Raw genomic sequence first — 20637 nt, 5'->3', positions numbered from 1 at the left:
ATTTCTGTCATAGCTATAACGGCTCCTAAACAAGAATTGTAACAAACGTAATTTGGTCTTGCCTTGAGAATTTTAAGGTATGCTATGTTTTCTTATGTAGATATGATCTATATGCAATATTGCCACAAAGCTAAGCTACACCTAGACACGATCTTATTCTATTCTTGATTACCATAAAGGAGTACTTAATGGCTATTTAATTTGCAAGGCCATATGAGCAAACTATTAGTCATTGCTCCATTTGTTTTCCATATGGCGTTAGCACGGGCTCACTTACTAGTATCATGTAGGGCATTGCAACTGGGCACAATCATGCAGCCAACATGCTCCTAAATGCATTTTTTTTTCTCGGCTCTTGCCATCTTGGATGGTAACTGATGAAGGCCCCATGAATCTGACTATGTGGGCTGGTCCCTGGCTTGCTATTGACAGTTTGCCAGGATTTTGTCAAATGATTCGCATTGCCTGTATGTACAATTCGTTGGCCAAAACACATGATCAATCAACTTTTTGCCTCACTAATCAGATGACCGTACATGTTTGCCGCAAACAACAATATTTTTCAAATATTTATTTCATCCTCACAATCAAACTCCACAGATAGACAAATGAACATCGGTTAACGTACAACAGACTCTGCTCACTTCTCATCCCCTTTTCTTCAGAGTTTTCTAGATCGCGTGCTCTCCCTGATCATGTAACAAGCAAGTTATCTAGCTATAATCTGCTCATTACTTACTGCAGCATCACATCCAAACAAGACAATCACTTTGCACACTGCACACCCATCTTCCATTAGCTTGCAGCTACTCCAATGGATCCTGACGATCCGGCGACAACAGGATGAACGCCGGCGGTCCTAGCGGGGTTGATGACCCTGCAGTTGCGCCTGATCTCGCCCTGCGCCCCGGTCAGCACCTCGATCTGCCCCATCTTGAGCATGGACCTGGCGAACTTGGCCTTCCACATCGCCTCGCTGCGCACGAAGGAGTCGACGAGCGCCTTCGTCGTCGCGTTGGTCATCAGCGCCGCGTCCGACGTGAAGAGGCCCAGGTTGTTCTGCAGGCCGACGTAGTACCTGTTGTCGAGCTTGGTCGGCGTGATGAGGTCCATGAACGGCGTGGTCGTCGGGAAGGTCTGGTTGCTGCTGGGCGGGCAGATGCTCTTGAGCAGAAATGCGTAGGCCTTGCTCAGCAGCGGATCAATCTGTAGTGTGCAGAACGGCAGGTGATTAACCGTAAAATATAATCGTACTCAAAGCACTGACAAGATAGTATGTTTGGTGAAAAATTAATCCAGAAGAATATTCAGCATCCTAGTTTCTGGAGAGGAAACTAGTATGTTTTGCTTACACCGTCAGCTGAGCCGCTGAAGTTGTAGAGCCGGTTGGCGGGGTTGTTGGGGATGCCGGCGAAGCTGCTGCAGTGGGAGACGCCGATGGAGTGGGCGCCGGAGAGGACGACCATGTCCTCCAGGGTGAGGTTCTTCCTGGCGAAGCTGTCCACCAGCTCCGTGGCGTTGAAGAACGGCGACGGCAGGTCGCCCGTCTCGTTGGCGAGGGATCTCCTGCCGTCGCGGCGCCCGGCCGGCACCCGGTAGCCGGCGCCGCCGGCGAGCACGACGCTGTCCCGGGCCGCGAAGGCGAGGATGTCGGCGCAGGAGACCACGCCGGGGCACCGCGCCTCCAGGGCCGCCTTGGCGCGGTCGACCACCTCGAAGAACCGGAGGCTGGGATTGTTGGCGATGGCGTCCTTCTCCGCCGTGTTGTTGGGCGTCGAGTCGATCAGGACCGAGCCATCGCAGCCCTGCACGGAGGTTCAAGCGTTCGTCACTCCGGTGAAGTCGACGTCGTTCTAGAATATGTACAGATTCTTGAACTATCTTAGTAAGATTTATGACATGCATGGAAATCATATCATATATCTGGATCTGTCAATGAAAAAACTTCTATTTCGTTGTGCTGCATGCGCTTGTTACTTTGACGAAGCAGTCGTGGAAGTGCATGCGGATGATCGCCGGAGCGACGCCGGAGTCGTTCCTGAACGCGGCGGCGACGGTCTGCTGCACGATGGTCTCGGCGGAGGGGCATGTCGTAGAAGCCCAAGTCGAGGCAGGCAGTGGCCGAGAGCAGCGCCGCCAGGAGCGTGCCCAAGCGTAGGCAGCAGCGCTTAGTCATGGCTACAGACTACAGAGCTCCTCGTCCTGCTGCTGCTTTTCTGAATGCAGCATGACTGTGTATCGCACGAGGGGTGTTTATAGCGCGCTGGAATAGAAATTCTGGCATGCCTGCAGTAGAAAAATGAGGGGCAGTTTTTGTCACAGTGGAAACAGGCACTGAAGTCTGAATATTCGCCGAAAATAGGGTGAGTTTTCTCTGGGCTTGTTTTTCTTTCATCGTATTGACTTGTGTTTTGGTAGGTCATAATTTCTATCGACTAGAAAAAAAAACTGTTCTCACTCAATGCATGTGAAGAACATTCATTCAAGTGGAAAATGAACTAATTTTTTTTCTATCAATGCCTCTCAACTCGTTTGTAATTGACGATGTGCTTTTTTTTTTTGGTTCGTTTTGTGAGTCACTGCTTGCTTGCTTGGCTGTTACCCTTTATTTGGGTTTAAGCCCCTAGTTTTACATCTCTATCTAATTTGGTGGTGGTTGAGTCTTAACTATGGTGTAGCAAAATGGAAGCCTCACGATAGATTGAAAATGGCTTGAAGGTCAGGTCCTCGTTCAGATGGCAAAAGTCATCGGAAGCCGTCACATGAGGAAGCCATTAAAGCACCTTCAAGTTCAGACTTGAAGGTTTAGAGCTACGGAAGTAACAGATGGTTCATTCTGCAAGTGGAAAGGAGCGGTTGTAGCTTAAATATGAGGAAAATCAATTAGTATGAGATCATGCCCCTCCTTGACTGATTCTGGATTATTACTGCCCCTGGACCATTCCTCAATCCTCAAACACAGCTAATGGATCATGCCCCTCCTTGACTGATTCTGGAGGTTGCATATGCTTGTCTTCTCAGTGATACCAACTCTTAGGACTCCATCCAGTGTCCATCTGTAGCATGAGAGTAACCCAATGTCTGCCCAGTTGTTCCATCAATTCCAAGTTGCCTCATGGTCATGGACCATGCTAAGACCTGCTACCACACTTTTTTTTTTGCGAGGAACCTGCTACCACACTTTGACACATGCCCAACTATTGATTTTTCTTCCATCCTCTCCTGAATCTTGAGCGCTCATCGCGCTTGTGTGTGCTTCCGAAGTATGCAGGGTAGCAGGCAGCAGCACCGGCGTTGTATTGCCTGATGGGTTACTTCACCTTCTTCAGTAATTCTCCAGCGAAGTTTTCCAACTCTTTCAGGCAAAGCTCTCTCCAATTCTGCAACATACCCATACAAAATCATATGAAACGGGTAAAAATGCCAACTATGTATTTGTATTAATGATTTTTCTCTCGCTTTTATTGAATTCTCTGCTAGATAGCTGGTAGTAGTAGTTTTCCTTATTGAATCCTAAATTGGATACTTGTGAACCTTTTGGAACCTAGCTTTGGGGTGCTGTTCATGTACGTAAATTGGTGGTTGGCACTCCATTGACTCGGCGACTTCGCTTGTTTTTTGAGTTTATTTCTTCCTTGTGTTTGTTGTGACCCCTGTATCACCACAAAAAACAGAATGAAAGAAAAATGGAAGGTCCAATGAAGTTGAGGAGGAAAGATCGGCAAATAGAACACAAGCCAAGCAGAGGACATCGTCAACCTCTGCAAGACCATGCGTGTTGCGCCCTTTGTGATCAGGAAACAGAAACCGTTGATCACTTGATCGTTGGCTGCTCGTTCAGCAGGATGGTGTGGTTCGAGTTGTTCGCCCCGGCTGGTCTCCACGGCCTTGTTACTACCGGGCCCACAGGTCGCGTCCATCTCAGATTGGTGGCTAGGCAGCAGGAAGAAGAGTACTCTTCTGAGGCGTGCGGCAGGCCGGCAGCCCACCATGGCCGCCGGGACGCGTTCCGGAGAGGTTGTTGACTGATGCCGCCGCGCCAAGTTCGTTCGGTCCTTGCAGTTGGTGCAGCGCGTGCCTGCCGCCGATCCCACGTCCACGTGCGAGCATCTTTCTGGTCGCCAGCGGTGACCGGCGAGCAGTCAAGCCGGCGCCGGGACAAGCCTCGGCGCGGCGGAGCAGTTTCACGCCGGCGCCGGATGGCCAAGCGGGCGCGGCGCTTCCGCATACACGTCTGCTCCTGCTCGCGCCACGGCTGGCCGCCTCCCTCGCTGGCAAAAGCGAACGCGCGCGGCGCCTAACGAGGAAGACGGGGAGAAGCCGCTGCGATTCGCCTAATCTGGGCTATTGATTTGAGATCGGACGGTCTGCAGGCACCCAGGGGGTGGACGGTATTTGAAATACCGTCCACCCTTGGGATCCAAATCCGCGCCCGCGCCGCGGCTCGCCGGAGCGGCAGAGCACCCAGGCCGCCGTTCCTACCTTTCCGGCGCCGGAAGTCTCGCCGTTTCTCCGTTTCGCAGCACGCCGCATGTTGCCTCCACCAAGCAAGCGCGCAGCTTACGCCGGATGGCCGGCGCGGTCGTCCAGGGGGGTCGGTCTGTCTGTGACGGCGGCGGCGTGAACGCACAGGGAGGGAGGCCAGAGCGCGGCGAGGTCGATGTCATGAGTCATGGTCGATCTACGAGGACTCTCTCGTGGGTTCTCATCGGGAAGAAGGGAAGAAAAGGTGCCAGCCTGAGTTGATTCCTCTCGGCTAGTGCCGGCGCCAATTCGTTCGGCCGTCGGCTCGTCGGCCTTGCTCCTGACGTGCCGATTCCACTCGCGAGAAACCTTCTCGCCGGCTCGTCGCCATCAATCCATCTAGGCGGCGCTGGGAGAAAGCCTCGGCGGATCCCGGATGCCCGAGAGGGCGTGGTGCTCCCGCAAAGACGCCTGGTCCCGCTCGCGCCACGGCTGGCCTGGCCTCTGTCGCTGGCAAAAGCGAGGAACGCGCGTGCGGCGCCTGACGAGGAAGACAACTCTACGATACGCCTAATCTGGGCCGCCGAATCCCAATCCGACGGTGCGCAGGCACCCAGGGGGTGGACGGTATTTGAAACACCGTCCACCCTTGGGTTCCAACTCCGCGCCCGCGCTGCCTCAGGCCGCGGCTCCCCGGCGCGGCGGAGCACTCAGGCGGCGCATGGATCTCGCGGCGACCGCGCTGCTATAGGAGACTATGAGTAGGACACTCCGCGGAGCGCGCGTGTTGCCCTCCACCAAGCTCGGTGACTGCGAGGGGTGCCTCAATCGCCAATCCCATGCCCGAGCCGCTCCTGATCGCCTCCAGTCCTGGCGGCGCATCTAGTGCGCCGTGCGCGCCGCACCGGGACAAGCCTCGCCAGGAGCCCGAGAGGATGCGCCGCTCGACGGCGCGCTGCTCATCCACCGGAGAAGGGGCACGGGTGCACGGCGACCTGGCAGCATCAATCGAGGAAAGTGGCGCGGCGCCGATGGCCGCCAGGAGCCCACCATGGCCGCCGGGCCGCGTTCCGGAGAGGCTCTTGACTGGTGCCGCCGCGCCAAGTTGCGCCTCCTCCGATGGAGAAGATCAGACAGAGTAGGAGGCCATGTATGGGAGGAGGAGGGGAGTGGATAACGTTGTGGGGCCCACGTGTAAGTGAGTTGGAGAGAGGAGATGAGAGAGGAGATGAGAGAGAAGAGTTGGACAAGAAGACTAAAATTTAACTAAATTGTTGGTTCTCTCACCTTTTGAAAAGTTAAATAGTTAGCTAAATAGCTGGCTAAATGAGATTTGACTAATCTAATTTGACTAGTCTCATGGAGATGCTAGGCAAATAGCCGGCGTGCGCGTCTGGCGTTAGCTTTTTCCCTAATGCTGGTGCAACAACTCTGGAGGTAGGGGGTGGTAATGGGTCATGACTCTAGTAGCCTCTTCATAGTCTAATATGGCCGTTAAATTTTTTTATCTTAAAATTAAATAAGGTTAGAGCCTAGCCCGCCTGGCCCTTAGATTTTGTAGTTCAAAATCTAGAGCTCTTTACCACCCCTATCTGGATCAAGGTTACCCGAACCGGTGGGAACCGGTCCGGTTCCGACCGGCATGAAACCGGCCAAAATTTAAAATTCAAATTTGAAATAAAAAAATGAAAAATTCCCAAAAAATTTCTAAAAATACTTCAAGGTGTGACGAATCTAATGGTTTTAAACTTTCTCAAAAATTCGCTCAATAAGTATAGTTTGGGACATTTTTAGTTAAATCGAAAAAGCACACCACATTTTTAGTTAAATCGAAAAAGCACTCCCTAATTCTCAATAATTCTGGATGCGGATGGTAGCTGCAGCTGTATGAGCGGGAAAGCACACCACACGGGGAAGTGGCCTTGGGAGTGGACGAGGGCTCGTGCCGGAAGCTTGGCGCCGGGAACGGAAGAGTTCGCACTAGAGTTTGGAGACCCCGCTGCGCCCCGTGCGTTGCATTCGCAGCATATCGATATCGTTTTTTTAATTATAGCTTATCGAATCGTTTGAGTGCGGAGGTATTGTTTAGTTTCCTTCAAAATTTTAAAATTTTACAAGATTTTTTATCACATTGAATTTTTTAACACATACATGAAGTATTAAATGTAGCTAAATAAAATAACTAATTAAACAGTTTGTTTATAATTTACGAGACGAATTTTTTGAACCTAGTTAATTCATGACGAAATAATAATTACTAAATACAAATGAAAGTGATACAGTGATTTACATCCAAAACTTTATGCATCTAAACAAGGCCAAAAGCTACATAACAAACACTCACAACGCACGTACACTTATACCTATTCATATCTCTATGAATGACGTAAGCAAACCTCTACTCCTATGATTATTCTCAAAATTGACGAAGTCACCACAGACGTCTCGCTATCGTTCATACATCTATGAATGCACGTACGCAAACCTCTACTCTTATGAGCAAATTTTCGAAATTAATGAAATCACCACAGGCGTCACAGGCGTCTCGCTGTCGACAAGAACGTCGACTACCACTGAAAGTACAAAACCGTTAAATTCTAACAAATTCGCTTTCACGAGGAATCGAATTCATAACCTCTTATAACTATAACCAGTAGGCTACGGACTATTTCGCGACCTCTTATAACCATAACCAGTAGACTACGGACTATTTCGCGGCTACTACCCTTTCTTTTGAAACTGAGGGGCTGTTTGGATGCTGCCTGCAGGCAGCTCCGACGCCAGGCAGCACCCTAGTCATCGGATTTCAGTCGCCTAGGGCTGAGATTGATTGGCCCCGTTTGGTTTTTTAGTGCGCTAGGGAATAGTGACACTTTGACTAATTATTACAGTGTCAAATAAAGTCAGTTTACAAAACCAACTCCAGAACCTCGCGTTAGTGACCCTGAAGAATCTAATGAGGCATTTGACCGCGCGATTAGAGGATGGTATTGTAGTATCACTGTAGCAAATCATCGATTAATTACCGTCATTAGATTCGTCGCGAAAAATTACACTCATCCCTAAAAAAATTTTGCAAATAGATTTCATTCAGTCCTTCATGCGGAATTCTAGCGCTAGGATTCTAGCGCGCATCCAAAGAAGGCCATTGTTTGGCAGGCAACCTCAGACTAGAACGCCATCCAAATGAGCCCTCGATCTCAGTCCCAAGGGATCGAAAGAGTGCTGCATGGCGTCGGAGCTGCCTGGCAAGCAGCATCCAAACAGCCCCTGATTGCCTGGCAGGCAAGCTCAGGCCAGGGCGCCATCCAAACGAGCCCTGAAAACGAAAGCCTCAACGGCTCAACCTCAACCTTCGCACTTTGCCGTCTGGAAGAACGGGAAGAAGCATTGTGCTGACTGCTGACCTGACGCCCACTCATCAGCCTCGTGCACTGACGTGTGGGTCCTACAGACACAGCGCCTTCTTCTGCTTCCTTCCCTCTGCTAGCTTCGAAACCTCCGCCCCGTCGTATAAACCCCTCCTCGCCTCCTCCGCCGCGGCCTCCCTCCATCCTCAGCTTATACGCCTCCCTCGCAGCCCCACCGCGCGCGAAACCCCACCCTCTTGTCGCATTCCGCTCGCGATGCAGTCCACCGCGGCCGCGTCCGTCTCTGCCTCGGCAATCGCCTCCGCCGGCGGCGCCAGATCCGAGGCGGCGCGGCGGCCCGGCGGGCTTCGGGTCTGCGGGCTCCGCGGCGAGGCCCTCGCGCGCCCCTCGTTGCGGATCTCGCAGGCGCCAGCGAGGCTGGCGGTGGCGAGGGCCACGGCGGCGGCGGCCACGAACGGCACGGTGGCGGGGAGCGGCGGGTTCGACTACGACCTCGTCATCATCGGCGCGGGCGTCGGGGGCCACGGCGCCGCGCTGCACGCCGTCGAGGAGGTCTGTGCGTACTGCGTCCTGTGTTTAGTCCTCGATGTAGCATAGGCACGGTGTTCTCGCGGGTTTGTTGGGATGTGGAATGACTAGTGAGCTTAAGCTGACGAGTAACCTGGGTAAAATGGAGCTGCGAAGTTGGACGACTATGAGATGCTTTAGTGCTGACCAGGCATGGTACAACATGAGCTCTGATTGGTAACTTGGTTCTGGAGATGGAAAATTTGCTTGAATGTGGTGATCGTCGATTTTGTGTATTTGCTGAGGATTTTAGAAACTTAGGTGGTGGTTGGTGGAAGTCCCAGACGTGTGCCTGTATTTTCAAACAGGAGACTCTTTCTTGCTTGAACACTTGAAATTTTCACTAATTTCCATGATGGCTCATGGAGTAAGCAATTTGCAACCTATACCTATTCCCCCAAACAGTTTCAAATTCGTGCTCTGTCAGGGCCTAGATACGGATCACTTGATGCAATTAGGGATGTTGGTGCCCTGCTTTCCATTGTAGTTGGTTAGTTGTTAGTTGATCTACTAATCAGTGATAATTCCATGAAACAACAGAATTTTCTAAGCTCATGCTTTATCAGAGACCAGAAAAGAAGAATGATCATGTACATTAACCATATATCAAATTTCTAGAGTTGCTACTGCTGCTATATTGATCTTTTCATCTTGCTCTAACTTATGCAGGGTTTGAAAACTGCCATAATTGAGGGGGATGTTGTGGGTGGGACGTGTGTAAACAGAGGTTGCGTCCCATCGAAAGCACTCCTTGCTGTCAGTGGTCGGATGCGGGAGCTTCATGATGAACATCATATGAAATCTTTGGGTCTACAGGTAATAGGATCGTTCGGATAAGTTGGGGAGTCCTGATTTGCTCTTTCAAACTGGCTCATCTGTATAGTGCAGGATTGACAAAAGTAGCATTTAGTTTAGGTGCTTTTAATCGTCGTTTTCTCTTTTGTAACACTTAGTTGTATACATGTTTATCCCAGTCAGTACAATGTCACTTGATATGTCCATTCTAGTTTCTTGCTTGAGAGCCAAATCTTTCTGTGTGCTTTTAAGAGCCCTTTTGAATTGGCGAAATAATGCTACACTAGACAAGGGAAGAACATATAGTGCAAGGTTCGTGTCCCCTGGTTATCATTTAGAAGTGTAAAACCTTAAGAACTAATATTGAATTAGCTGTGTGCATTAAAGCTATGGGTGCAAAGCTTTTGGGCTTTATGTCTATTTTGAGGGGAAAACAGTAGAGCCCCCTACTCTGGTATTCACATTAAATATAAAGAGGTGCCAGAAACCACAAAAAATGCAAGAATAAGAGAAATAATAAAACTAAAGAGTCAGGGAGAAGCTGTACAAAGTCCTGAGCGAAGATAAAACAACACTCCTAAATCTTCTGTGACCCTGTGTAAGTTTAGCATCAATTGTATGTCTCTCTTCATTAGATGAGTTTTCCTCCATCCAAAATTGAACATTTTTCATTTAAGCAATCCACTTGTTCTTAGGAGTCATGAAGGTTCCAACCATTACCTTTGGGTACTAGCAGTTTTATCCGAACATGTTATTTCTTTTATCCTGATTGATGCTGAATTGTTGGGTATATTGGCTATAGGTTTCCTCTACTGGATATGATAGACAAGCTGTTGCCGATCATGCAAACAATCTTGCCTCCAAAATCCGTAGCAACTTGACGAACTCCATGAAAGCTCTGGGCGTGGATATATTGACAGGTGTTGGTACTATTGTGGTAAGTCACCTATAGTCCTTTACTTGATTGGCATGGAACCAATAGTTATGTATGTGAGAATTATATCCCCACTCCTTTGGCAGGAAGTGAGGTTGATAATTCAGAGCTGAGCTGCATGCATCCCTATCTAAAACTGTGCTGTGTACTGTTGACATCAGTCAACACTAGGAAAATTATTTGTGCTGAACATCCAATAAAGGGTTTTCAAATTTGTTAAGAAAATGTTCGTCCCTGCATTTTGGTTTCTAAATTATGTTAATTTCACCTCATATGCATGTTCTTAAGGATTAAGGAAAGTTGCATATCTAAGAGCAGATTGAGCATTAGTTAGGCATGGGGCTATAAAATTGAACTGCATGGTCTGGCCAGAAATGAAACAATCATAATATTTTCGATACATATTATGACATCAGTTATGTCCAGTGATAGGAAATGTGCATGGCATGCTCAGACATGGAAATGAACTCTTTGTACTTGCACATAAAGTGTGTAGTAACATACCTATTTCCATTGATGCCTTGATCAGGGAAAGCAAAAGGTACGATATGGAAAAGTTGGTTTCCCTGATAAAGAAATTACTGCCAGGAACATCATAATTGCCACTGGATCAACTCCTTTTGTCCCCAAAGGCATTGAAATTGATGGTAACTACTCATTTTCTCTGGGTGAATCATGCTTCTAGTTGAAATTTGAAAGCTTAAAAGGCTTCAGAAAATTAACAGTTCACGCTGGAGATTATTTATATCGCATCTTTTATTGTTTTCACTTTTCAGTTATGTTAAACTTCAATACTCACAGGGAACATTCATATGCTAGATATACTTATAAGGTGTAGTGTGATGACCATTTTTCATTCACCGTGTGACTTTAGGCACTACTCTTCTGAAGATATACTTATAAGGTGTAGTGTGATGACCATTTTTCATTCACCTTGTGACTTTAGGCACTACTCTGCTTTCAGAACTTTCAGGTAGCTCATGTTGATGCAAATGTTATTAAGAATTATGTGTAATCATGTTTTCCTTGTCTGTTAGTTTAGTTCAAGTATAGCCATTGTGTAACATCACTGTTAGAACCAAACTATCATGTCAACTTCAGCACGAGAATCGTATCAGGTGAGATCTGGAATCACCGGAGACAAAAGCAAAGAAGTGCTATTTGTTATGGCTTGAATGTCCATATGGATATGCCAGTTTGTAGAGATTTTCATTTGTTGAACTGAGAGATTTTGAGAGTATCTATCGTAAGATATCTAATCTGTGGCCATGCTGTTTGTCACTCATACTACCTTTTTCACATCACAAACAAGCCTAGAAAATAATTACCACATTAGTGATGGAGCAATCTGTTGCATTCTCCGTTGCAGGTGCAGTGTATTAGCTGCCTTTTTTTTTACTTTACATATTTTTTTTGTTCTCACAAAAGTCTGTTGGGGTGATTTTGTGCAGGGAAAACTGTATTTACTAGTGATCACGCCCTTAAGCTTGAGTCAGTTCCAGACTGGATAGCTATTGTTGGAAGTGGTTACATTGGACTTGAGTTCAGTGATGTATACACAGCTCTAGGAAGTGAGGTATGTTAGAAGTTGTTGCCCTAGATATATTTGGGGCATGAAATTATTTTTTAGATCATGTTGATAAATAGCAAACAGTGCCCAGCCCCAGAGTACTGGTGCCCTAAATACCTGCTGTCATTCTCTCTGAATTTCATGTTGTCTGCACAAATTGTTTGACTGTCATGCAAAATATGACTCTAACATTCTAAAGTACTCCCTCCATTCCAAATTATAGTTCATTTGACTGTTTGACCCCAAGTTTGACCACTCGTCTTATTCAAAAAAATTGTGCAAATATAGTCAAATTTAAGTCATTTTTGAAGAACTTGTATTGATTAAGCAAGCCACAACAAAAGAAGTGATATTTTGCACAAAATTTTGAATAAGACGAGTGGTCAAATTTGAGGTAAAAAAAGTCAAACGAACTTTAATTTGGAACGGAGGGAGTAAATGCTCAAGGATTCAAATAAACTGAACGGATTCTATAACGCTCCTGACGAATAATCTGCAGCTCCTGTTGATGTGGTTGTAATCAATTGTTTTGTCACCTGAATTTACTCAATTGAATATTGGGCAGGTTACTTTTGTTGAAGCTCTTGACCAGCTGATGCCAGGATTTGATCCAGAAATTGCAAAATTAGCACAGAGAGTTCTTATTAATCCTCGGAAAATCGACTATCACACTGGTGTTTTTGCAAGCAAGGTTAGTTTCACCTTTTAATATTGCCTTCTCAAAGTATTGAAGATTCTTATGACTTGGTTGAATAATATATACGTCAAATGTTCTGTGGATTTTTCTCTAGATTACTCCAGCAAAGGATGGAAAACCTGTGCTCATCGAGCTCATTGATGCCAAGACAAAGGAGCACAAAGAAACCCTTGAAGTAAGTTACATTTTTAACATCTTTGACACCTTGTTTTGTTCTTTGTTCTCCTGTATTGTTTTGGAATTTGTGTTTTTGAGCCCTGCCTTTGTTGTGGTACAACAGTAAAATACACACTCTTTTATTATCTCATTATCTAGAGCTGCATGGCTTTACTGAGCGAATGCTTCCTGTAGGTCCTATACCCACCACATGTATTCAGCACAGAGTATTGTAACAGTTACTTACTACCAGTTTTGTAATTAAGTAGTTAAAAATATTTATCTCATATTGATACTTTAGTTAATGTTCTCACAATAATCACTTGGTAAATATGGTCTTACATTTAGTCGTCAAAACAACAATGTGCTAAGCAGTGCAGAGTCTCAATCTGATTGGAGTGCACATAAACAACATTTCTGCTAGTTTCAAAGTTGCGATTTGATTCTTTGTAAGCAAAATACAATGGCTTATCATGGAGGTTTGAAATTCGTGTGCATAGGTGGATGCTGCCCTTATTGCCACAGGAAGGGCGCCATTCACCAAAGGGCTTGGCTTGGAAAATGTGAGTGTCCAAAACTTCAATCTATTTTCTACCAGATCATACAGTACAGTTTAATGTAAGAATGGTGAAGCTTATTTACCTTTTCTTCAGATCAATGTTGTTACACAGCGTGGTTTTGTACCTGTTGATGAACGGATGCGAGTCATGGATGCAGATGGCAATGTGGTATGTTGCAAAATTTGTTGTGATACTTTCTTTCTTGAGAACAAGTGACTCTCCAAGACTTCTATGTAATTAACATATCATAATATTATATATAGGTGCCCAATTTATACTGCATTGGAGATGCAAATGGCAAGCTCATGCTTGCCCATGCTGCCAGTGCACAAGGAATTTCAGGTACTTGAGAATTTTCAATCCGTTTTCTTGTTTTGTTGCTTGGAGCAAGCTTATGGTGTAGTGGTGTACTCCCTTGATGTTGAATTCCTATTCGAATGTAGTTGTTGAGCAAATCTCTGGAAGGGACCACATCTTAAATCATTTAAGCATCCCAGCTGCTTGTTTCACTCATCCAGAGATCAGTATGGTTGGACTGACAGAGGTAAGTCAAGTTTTTTATCTTCTTATTTCGGTTATTATTTATTAATCTTGCCTATTTCATGCACTCCCTTTAATTAATGCATACAAATTTCAACAGCTGAATATTTTGACATTGTTTACTCAATGGTTGAAATATGCTAATTTAGCTGTTAATATTTGAGCATTGCTTCTCACAATATATAAATGAACGAAATCTTAAAACTTGCTTAACAGACTGTTTTTGAAACTTTCTCAGCCTCAAGCCAGAGAAAAAGCCGACAAAGAGGGATTTGAGGTAAGTGTGGTTAAAACCAGCTTCAAGGCTAACACTAAAGCTTTGGCAGAAAATGAGGGTGATGGAATTGCCAAGGTAATTCTGTTTGCTACATCATTCCTTGAGAGTTTGCAATTGTGCCACATAGTTTGTATTAGACAACATGTGCTACTCTCTGCAGTTGATTTACCGATCTGACACGGGCGAAATTCTTGGGGTTCACATTTTGGGTTTGCATGCTGCTGATCTCATCCACGAGGCGTCAAATGCCATCGCCCTAGGAACTCGTGTCCAAGTCAGTGTTTTTGACAATTTATTCTTGTTATAACCTAGCATCTTCCTTTGTCTGATAACATCATGTATAGAGCTACCAGCAATTAGCTTGTATCAGCTCATAATCGTTTCCATCCCGCAGGACATCAAGTTTGCTGTTCATGCGCACCCCACATTGTCCGAGGTCCTGGATGAACTCTTCAAAGCAGCCAAGGTATGCACATCAATGCGTCACTTATTTGTACATTTGTATTTCTTTCCCCCTGAATCTGAACAACTGCTAGCATTGGCTTCTTTTTCCAACAGGTTAATTCAGGTGTTTCTCATTCTGTAAATGAACCAGTTGCAGCCTAGAGAAGTTCCGGACAGCAAGCCGAGCCAGCCACCCCAACCACTGCTGAAGGTCCTCAGCTTCATCACGGCCCTGCTATCTTCCCCGAAACGAGATCAACAACGGTAGTTCGTTCAACAAGTGTTGTACCTTAACATCTGCTGGCTATACATTTGAGGAAAGAAACTCCATCTTCATCAGGGTCTGAAATGCATAAGCATATTTTTGGTAGTCCGATATATGTGAAGAGTCTCGTGCTAGCGGGGTGGCTTTTTGTTGGCTTCATTCTTTGTTGGTTGTCCTGTATGCTGCAAGTGCCGAGACTAATCAGCTTGTTTGAAATAATCGATTTCCACTCGGGTGTACCACGATCCAAAACGTCGATTTATTGTGGTGGATTCGTGTTGACCTGACTAAGGCGAGGCGTTTTTACTGCTATGATGATAGCCCTGTTTGTTTCAGCTCATGGCCAATTTTGAAGGCTCGATTTTGAGAAAGGCAAAAGTCTGATGACTTCTAGAATCGAGAATCCTTGACTAGAAGCTGAAACGAACGGGGCTGATAGTATAGTAGTATACTGTATAATAACGAATGAGTTGCAAGCCTGAAAGCCGTCGATTTTACTGCTGAGAAACGACTGGCTATGCAAGTCTTTTTCATCGACAAGCACAACAGATTTCTTGTGTTATTGCTTCATAAATAGATATTTGCAATTTTGCATGCCCATTTCGTTTAATCATGTCATTAACCAACATAGTGACCATGAAAATTGTCTTGTACGCATAATAGATGAAAAATGCACCTTAAATAGCAGGATATTCTCGGGTTGTTCTGCTGTCAATCAATAACAGTGTTTTTCTCTTATACCAAATCAGCATCAATCAGCAATACTTTTCTCTTACAACAAATCAGCACGAGCCACCAACCACAAAAAGCCGAATAGAGTGAGAATAGATTGGAAATGCTGCTTGGCCTACCGAACATATATGATATAACTCACCATAGATTAACTAGATGAGCCCTCCTACTAACCATCCAAATGTTGGTTCCCTTCGAATCGTCTAAAAATAAAAATTATAAAAATTTGTGTCTTCTTCAAAAGAAGGCTTTTATGCTGAGATAAAACGCGCGAATATTGCTGAAGCGCGAAAGTGCAGAAATGACTTTGCTTGCGGTGCTTCTAAAAAAAAAGACTTTGCTTGCGGTGCCCCCCTAAAACCCCTGGAGTTTCGAAAAATTCCGCCCATTTCATTCCTCCGTCTCGCTCGCCTCGTCACCTCTCCCGCGCCCACCCCCACAAATCTCACTCCCAGTTGGTGGCTTGGTACGCGCTCGCGTCCAAACCAAGCAAACCCAAAACCCTAGCCTGCCGCCGCCGCTGCCGGCGGGGCTCCCTCTGGTCCCGTCCCGGCCTACCCTAGCCTCGCAGCAACCCTAACCCTACCCGCCGCTGCCGCCGGAGCAGGGGGGCAAAATGCCGCGCGAGATCATCACGATCCAGGTGGGGCAATGCGGGAACCAGATCGGGATGGAGTTCTGGAAGCAGCTCTGCCTCGAGCACGGCATCGGCAAGGACGGCCTCCTCGAGGACTTCGCCACCCAGGTGCGTGCGTCGCGCGCCCCATCCCTCCTCTCGTCACGCGCTGGCTGCGGTGTGCCCGGCGGTTGACGTTTCTGCGGGTGGACCGCTCGAGATTAGCGCCGCCAGTGGCCTGATCTGTGCGGTTCATGGACATGGCTCGGGGTTTTATTTAGGTTTCAGGGTTTACTGAGGCGAGGTTTGGTGGCTTGTCTCTGGAGTCTGGACCTCCGTTGGAGCTAGAATTTCGATAGGTCATGATCCACAGCTCAAGGCCCATGAGAGAATGTTGGAGCTTTCAATTGATATTGGCGGTTCGGTACTGGGGTTAGCTATTTAGCTTGTCTTTAAGTTCGAAGTGTCCTTTATCAATCAATAGGGATTTGTGTTTAAGTGGCTTTTGATATAGGAGTATAGTGCTAGATTTGCTGGAATAAACGAGAACTGCATACAAGAAATTGAATAAACAGTTTGATGTATGTATTATGTAACACCCATGCTCCATGTGCTTCGTTATACTGGAAAGTGCACCTGCAATCAAATTGTGTTTCATCAGTAGTATCTGCTGTTCCCATTGATCTTGGATATGGTGGTGGTGGGATTAAACTAGAGCCAGCTCTGATTTCTAAAATTTACCTGCAGGGTGGTGACAGGAAGGATGTCTTCTTTTACCAGGCTGATGATCAGCACTTCATACCCAGGTCTCTTCTTATTGACTTGGAGCCAAGAGTGATCAATGGAATTCAGAACAGTGAGTATAGGAACCTGTACAACCATGAGAACATATTTGTCGCTGAGCACGGTGGTGGTGCTGGGAACAACTGGGCCAGTGGGTATCATCAGGTACAGCTGCGCCGCATTTCTGTTTTCACCTAAGGTTTCCAGTGGTTGAACTTATATTGTAGGCTTTGTAGATATATATATGTTGTGTAACTAGGCCAATTCCACCCTTTTGCCCTTTAGAAACAAATACTTAATTGTGCTTTCATATTCTCATAGGGTGAACAAGTTGTTGATGATATCATGGACATGGTTGATAGAGAAGCAGATGGAAGTGATAGCCTTGAGGGTTTTGTCCTTTGTCACTCTATTGCTGGTGGAACTGGTTCAGGTTGGTTAAATGGCTATCATAATTCGATTAGGTTCCTTAGTATTTTGCTATTCACCTGCCTCTTTTCAGTTGATGATTGCATGTTGTAATCGGAGTATTTCTTTGACTCACTGTACATTTGGATGCTGCCTTATTATCATGAAACATTAACAGTTATTCTGCTAGCATTTTTGTAATTTGATCCCTGTTGCCCATGTTAATTCAGGTATGGGTTCTTATCTGTTGGAGACATTGAATGATCGATACAGTAAAAAGCTTGTGCAGACATATAGTGTCTTCCCAAATCAGATGGAAACAAGTGATGTTGTCGTCCAACCGTACAACTCGCTCTTGACTTTGAAGCGGCTGACACTGAATGCCGACTGTGTGGTTGTTCTTGACAATACGGCTCTTAATAGGATTGCCGTGGAGCGTCTTCATCTATCAAATCCTACTTTTGCACAGACAAACTCTTTGGTCTCCACAGTTATGTCTGCAAGCACAACTACTTTGAGGTACCCTGGATATATGAACAATGACCTGGTTGGTCTTCTTGCCTCCTTGATCCCCACACCAAGGTGTCATTTTCTGATGACAGGTTACACTCCATTGACCGTTGAACGGCAGGTAATTTGACAACCTCTTCCTCAGCTGTTACATTGGTTCATCTGGCATGTTTTTCCACATTTTGTAGCATTTTATGCACTCTAGTTAGTTGTGTTTAACTGTTGAGTGTTGACTACAATTTGGGATACTTCATCAAAAGAATTAGGGAAACTAGTACATTTGTGCCTTTTGGGGTCACGATGCTAAAGTGTTCATTTCATAATTATTGGATCTATGCTTTGTCAATGTCAGGTTAACATGATACGCAAAACGACGGTACTAGATGTTATGAGAAGACTTCTGCAGGTATTACTTATCTCTTTAGGATCGGTGCATAACTCTCTTTTCTTTATGAAGTTTTAAGCTTTATCTATGGTATATTGCAGACAAAGAATATAATGGTGTCATCATATGCTCGAACAAAGGAAGCCAGCCAGGCTAAATACATTTCCATACTTAATATCATTCAAGGAGAGGTGGACCCTACACAGGTACAGTCTTGAATGAATTTTTTATTGCATTATGGTTTTATCTAAGTGAATTGAATAGGACATAAGGTTGCCAACTACTTAAATATGATGATACAGGAGGTGCAGATGTGTGGTAAGTTGGTCAACTTCTGAGTAAAAAAATCACAATAAACACCATGCACTTGTGACATTCTCTGTCAAACTTAATGTACAAAGCTGCTTCAGACATATGAAACAGTTTCAGATGTGTCATTTATCAATATGTTGAAAATAAGCACAAGTGTACTTTGTACCTACCTTTTTCCTGTACTCCTTCGTGTTGTCTGTACTGGCTGAAAATAGCTTGGACTTTCGCTCCACAATATACAAGCATGAGTCTCATGTTTGTTATTTGAATGATGTTTTTCCTCGGCTTAGATTTCTAACCCTTCTGTGTATTGTGGAATTGTTTAGGTCCATGAGAGTCTGCAAAGGATACGTGAAAGGAAACTTGTTAACTTCATAGATTGGGCCCCCGCAAGCATTCAGGTTATCACACAACTAGAATAATTTTTAGCTTGCTTTTCTCTTGCATTTTATTCATCAGCATTTCAACTGTGGCAGGTTGCCTTGTCAAGAAAATCCCCGTATGTTCAAACAACACACAGGGTAAATGATTATCTCTCCGCTATCATCCACTCCATCTCTGCTCTTTCCTTAAAAGGAAAATTGTGTAGTGCTCAACTAACTATCGGTATCTACAGGTTAGTGGTTTGATGTTAGCAAATCATACTAGTATACGTCACTTATTCAGCAAATGCCTGGGACAATATGAGAAGCTAAGGAAAAAGCAAGCCTTTCTTGACAACTACCGGAAGTTTCCTATGTTTGCGGTAAGAACACATTTCTACCATTTTTGAATTCTGCTACCATATAAGTTGTTCTGAATTACCTGATGTGCGAGGTTTATGCATGTTTCTCACTTTTACATAATCTTCTCCTGGTGTCTGACACCAACTCCAACATTTCCTTTCTTTTGCCCAATGAACTGATCTATGTGACATCTTAATGCAGGACAATGATCTCTCTGAATTCGATGAATCTCGAGAAATAATAGAGAGTCTAGTTGATGAGTACAAGGCTTGTGAATCACCAGATTACATTAAATGGGGAATGGAGGTCAGTTTGCAGCAATTTCAAAATCTTGTACGTAGTTAACTTCATATGACATGCTGAGCGAATCTATGTTATAACAGGATACTGGAGAGGCAAATGTCGCGGCCGCACTGGATTCTAAGTTAGTGGTGTAAATATCAAGGTAATCTCTCCACATTAAACACTGTTAACACTGAAATAGCTTGATGCACGGTGCACCAGCATGTAAAAGCTGTTAATACTTGATACAATTTGGTTTCAGTTATGCATCATATACTGCATGATGTGATGGTCTTTATTATTGTTCTGGAAACCGCGCCATTATTGCAATTCACACAGCTGAAAGAGCTTCGTACATGCAGGTCCTGCTGGTTACCCAAAGATTCAACTGTAGCTGTCCGGTAGTTATCAGTTCGATGCTGCCTGCTCATCTAGATCTAATCGGAGTGCTACCAGAGCGGGTCACGCTCTTCTTTGCAATCTTGAAGTTCGCTTCCTTTTTTTTCTTGTGTGTGTGTGGCTATGTACATGTCGAAACCCACTTCCTCTGATCTGTGCTGTTCCATGGTCTTGTTCTAGCTGCCCATCTTTGGTGGCGATGCATTCCATATTGGCATATTCTGTTCTATCGCTGATAGCTAGGTTCATATAGTTTGGAGCGCCTGCCCGTCCTGTGTGTTTGGATCTAAGGGGCTAAACTTTAGCCCACTTATTTACATGTCAAATAGGAGTAAATATGTGCTAATTGTTGATCTAATTACATAGATGATGGCTAATTAGTTATTAGAATCCATTAGCCCTCTTATTAGCTCATGTTTAGCTCCATTGGCACATGTAGAGCTGAATTTTAGCACTCCTGATTTAGCACGTTCAAACACCCTCTTGTAATCCAGCTTATATGCGCTAGGGCATGGCCCCTCTTAGCCTCTTAGGGGACATACAAACCCCTAACATAAAAGAGAAAGAGACAAAAATGCCCACCCGTCTGTGTGCCACCGCAGTCTCTCCTCTCCTGCTCCTTGGTGCGTGATCGCCGAACGCGGCCAAGGCCACGGCCTGGCCGGCTTCGGCGGGGCCGAAGGGAGCACCTCCCCGTGTATTTCCGTGTCCACGTCTGGGGTAAATTTCGTCGCCGGCGCATCCTCGGCCTAAGCCGGCCGGTGAAGAGCTGGAGGAGCCCCGCGGGCCGCGGGCTCGCCTCGCCGTCAACGCCGGCCGAGGAACAGCTGGAACAGAGCAACCGA

The 20637-nt window shown here is 45.6% G+C and overlaps 2 protein-coding genes and 1 pseudogene across 3 annotated transcripts; 2 read left to right on the top strand and 1 right to left on the bottom strand.

Moving 5' to 3' along the window:
* Positions 1-539: 539 nt before the first annotated feature.
* Positions 540-2260, bottom strand: LOC120697499 (annotated as a pseudogene).
* Positions 2261-7929: 5669 nt separating this feature from the next.
* Positions 7930-14928, top strand: LOC120697498 (dihydrolipoyl dehydrogenase 1, chloroplastic-like). Of its 2 annotated transcripts, none has more exons than XM_039980749.1 (15): positions 7930-8387; positions 9072-9218; positions 10000-10134; positions 10661-10778; positions 11583-11707; positions 12267-12392; positions 12493-12573; positions 13055-13117; positions 13208-13282; positions 13378-13456; positions 13558-13658; positions 13893-14006; positions 14092-14205; positions 14326-14397; positions 14527-14928. In XM_039980749.1, exons 1-15 carry the CDS (start codon positions 8091-8093, stop codon positions 14641-14643), a joined length of 1764 nt encoding a protein of 587 aa, XP_039836683.1. In that variant the 5' UTR covers positions 7930-8090; the 3' UTR covers positions 14644-14928. The 2 variants fall into 2 exon arrangements, with proteins under 2 accessions (XP_039836683.1, XP_039836684.1); XM_039980750.1 differs by having other exon boundaries at positions 7931-8387; positions 14490-14902.
* Positions 14929-15750: 822 nt separating this feature from the next.
* Positions 15751-20056, top strand: LOC120697496 (tubulin gamma-2 chain). The gene is made up of 12 exons (XM_039980747.1): positions 15751-16117; positions 16736-16936; positions 17093-17204; positions 17410-17810; positions 18042-18095; positions 18176-18280; positions 18713-18787; positions 18863-18907; positions 19003-19131; positions 19313-19417; positions 19495-19556; positions 19756-20056. Exons 1-11 carry the CDS (start codon positions 15989-15991, stop codon positions 19546-19548), a joined length of 1410 nt encoding a protein of 469 aa, XP_039836681.1. The 5' UTR covers positions 15751-15988; the 3' UTR covers positions 19549-19556; positions 19756-20056.
* Positions 20057-20637: the final 581 nt, after the last annotated feature.

This window comes from Panicum virgatum, chromosome 3K (assembly GCF_016808335.1).
Source record: "Panicum virgatum strain AP13 chromosome 3K, P.virgatum_v5, whole genome shotgun sequence".
Classification (NCBI taxonomy): domain Eukaryota; kingdom Viridiplantae; phylum Streptophyta; class Magnoliopsida; order Poales; family Poaceae; genus Panicum; species Panicum virgatum.
Note: the sequence above shows the minus strand (reverse complement) of the source record. Positions and strands in the feature narration are given on the sequence as shown.

Coding starts and splice junctions, on each gene's coding strand:
- LOC120697498 (XM_039980749.1), top strand. CDS start 8,091: ATGCAGTCCACCGCGGCCGCGTCCGTCTCTGCCTCGGCAATCGCCTCC. Junction 9,219..9,999: donor TGAAATCTTTGGGTCTACAG/GTAATAGGATCG, acceptor TATTGGCTATAG/GTTTCCTCTACTGGATATGA. Junction 13,659..13,892: donor GTATGGTTGGACTGACAGAG/GTAAGTCAAGTT, acceptor AAACTTTCTCAG/CCTCAAGCCAGAGAAAAAGC.
- LOC120697496 (XM_039980747.1), top strand. CDS start 15,989: ATGCCGCGCGAGATCATCACGATCCAGGTGGGGCAATGCGGGAACCAG. Junction 17,205..17,409: donor TGCTGGTGGAACTGGTTCAG/GTTGGTTAAATG, acceptor ATGTTAATTCAG/GTATGGGTTCTTATCTGTTG. Junction 18,908..19,002: donor ATGTTCAAACAACACACAGG/GTAAATGATTAT, acceptor CGGTATCTACAG/GTTAGTGGTTTGATGTTAGC.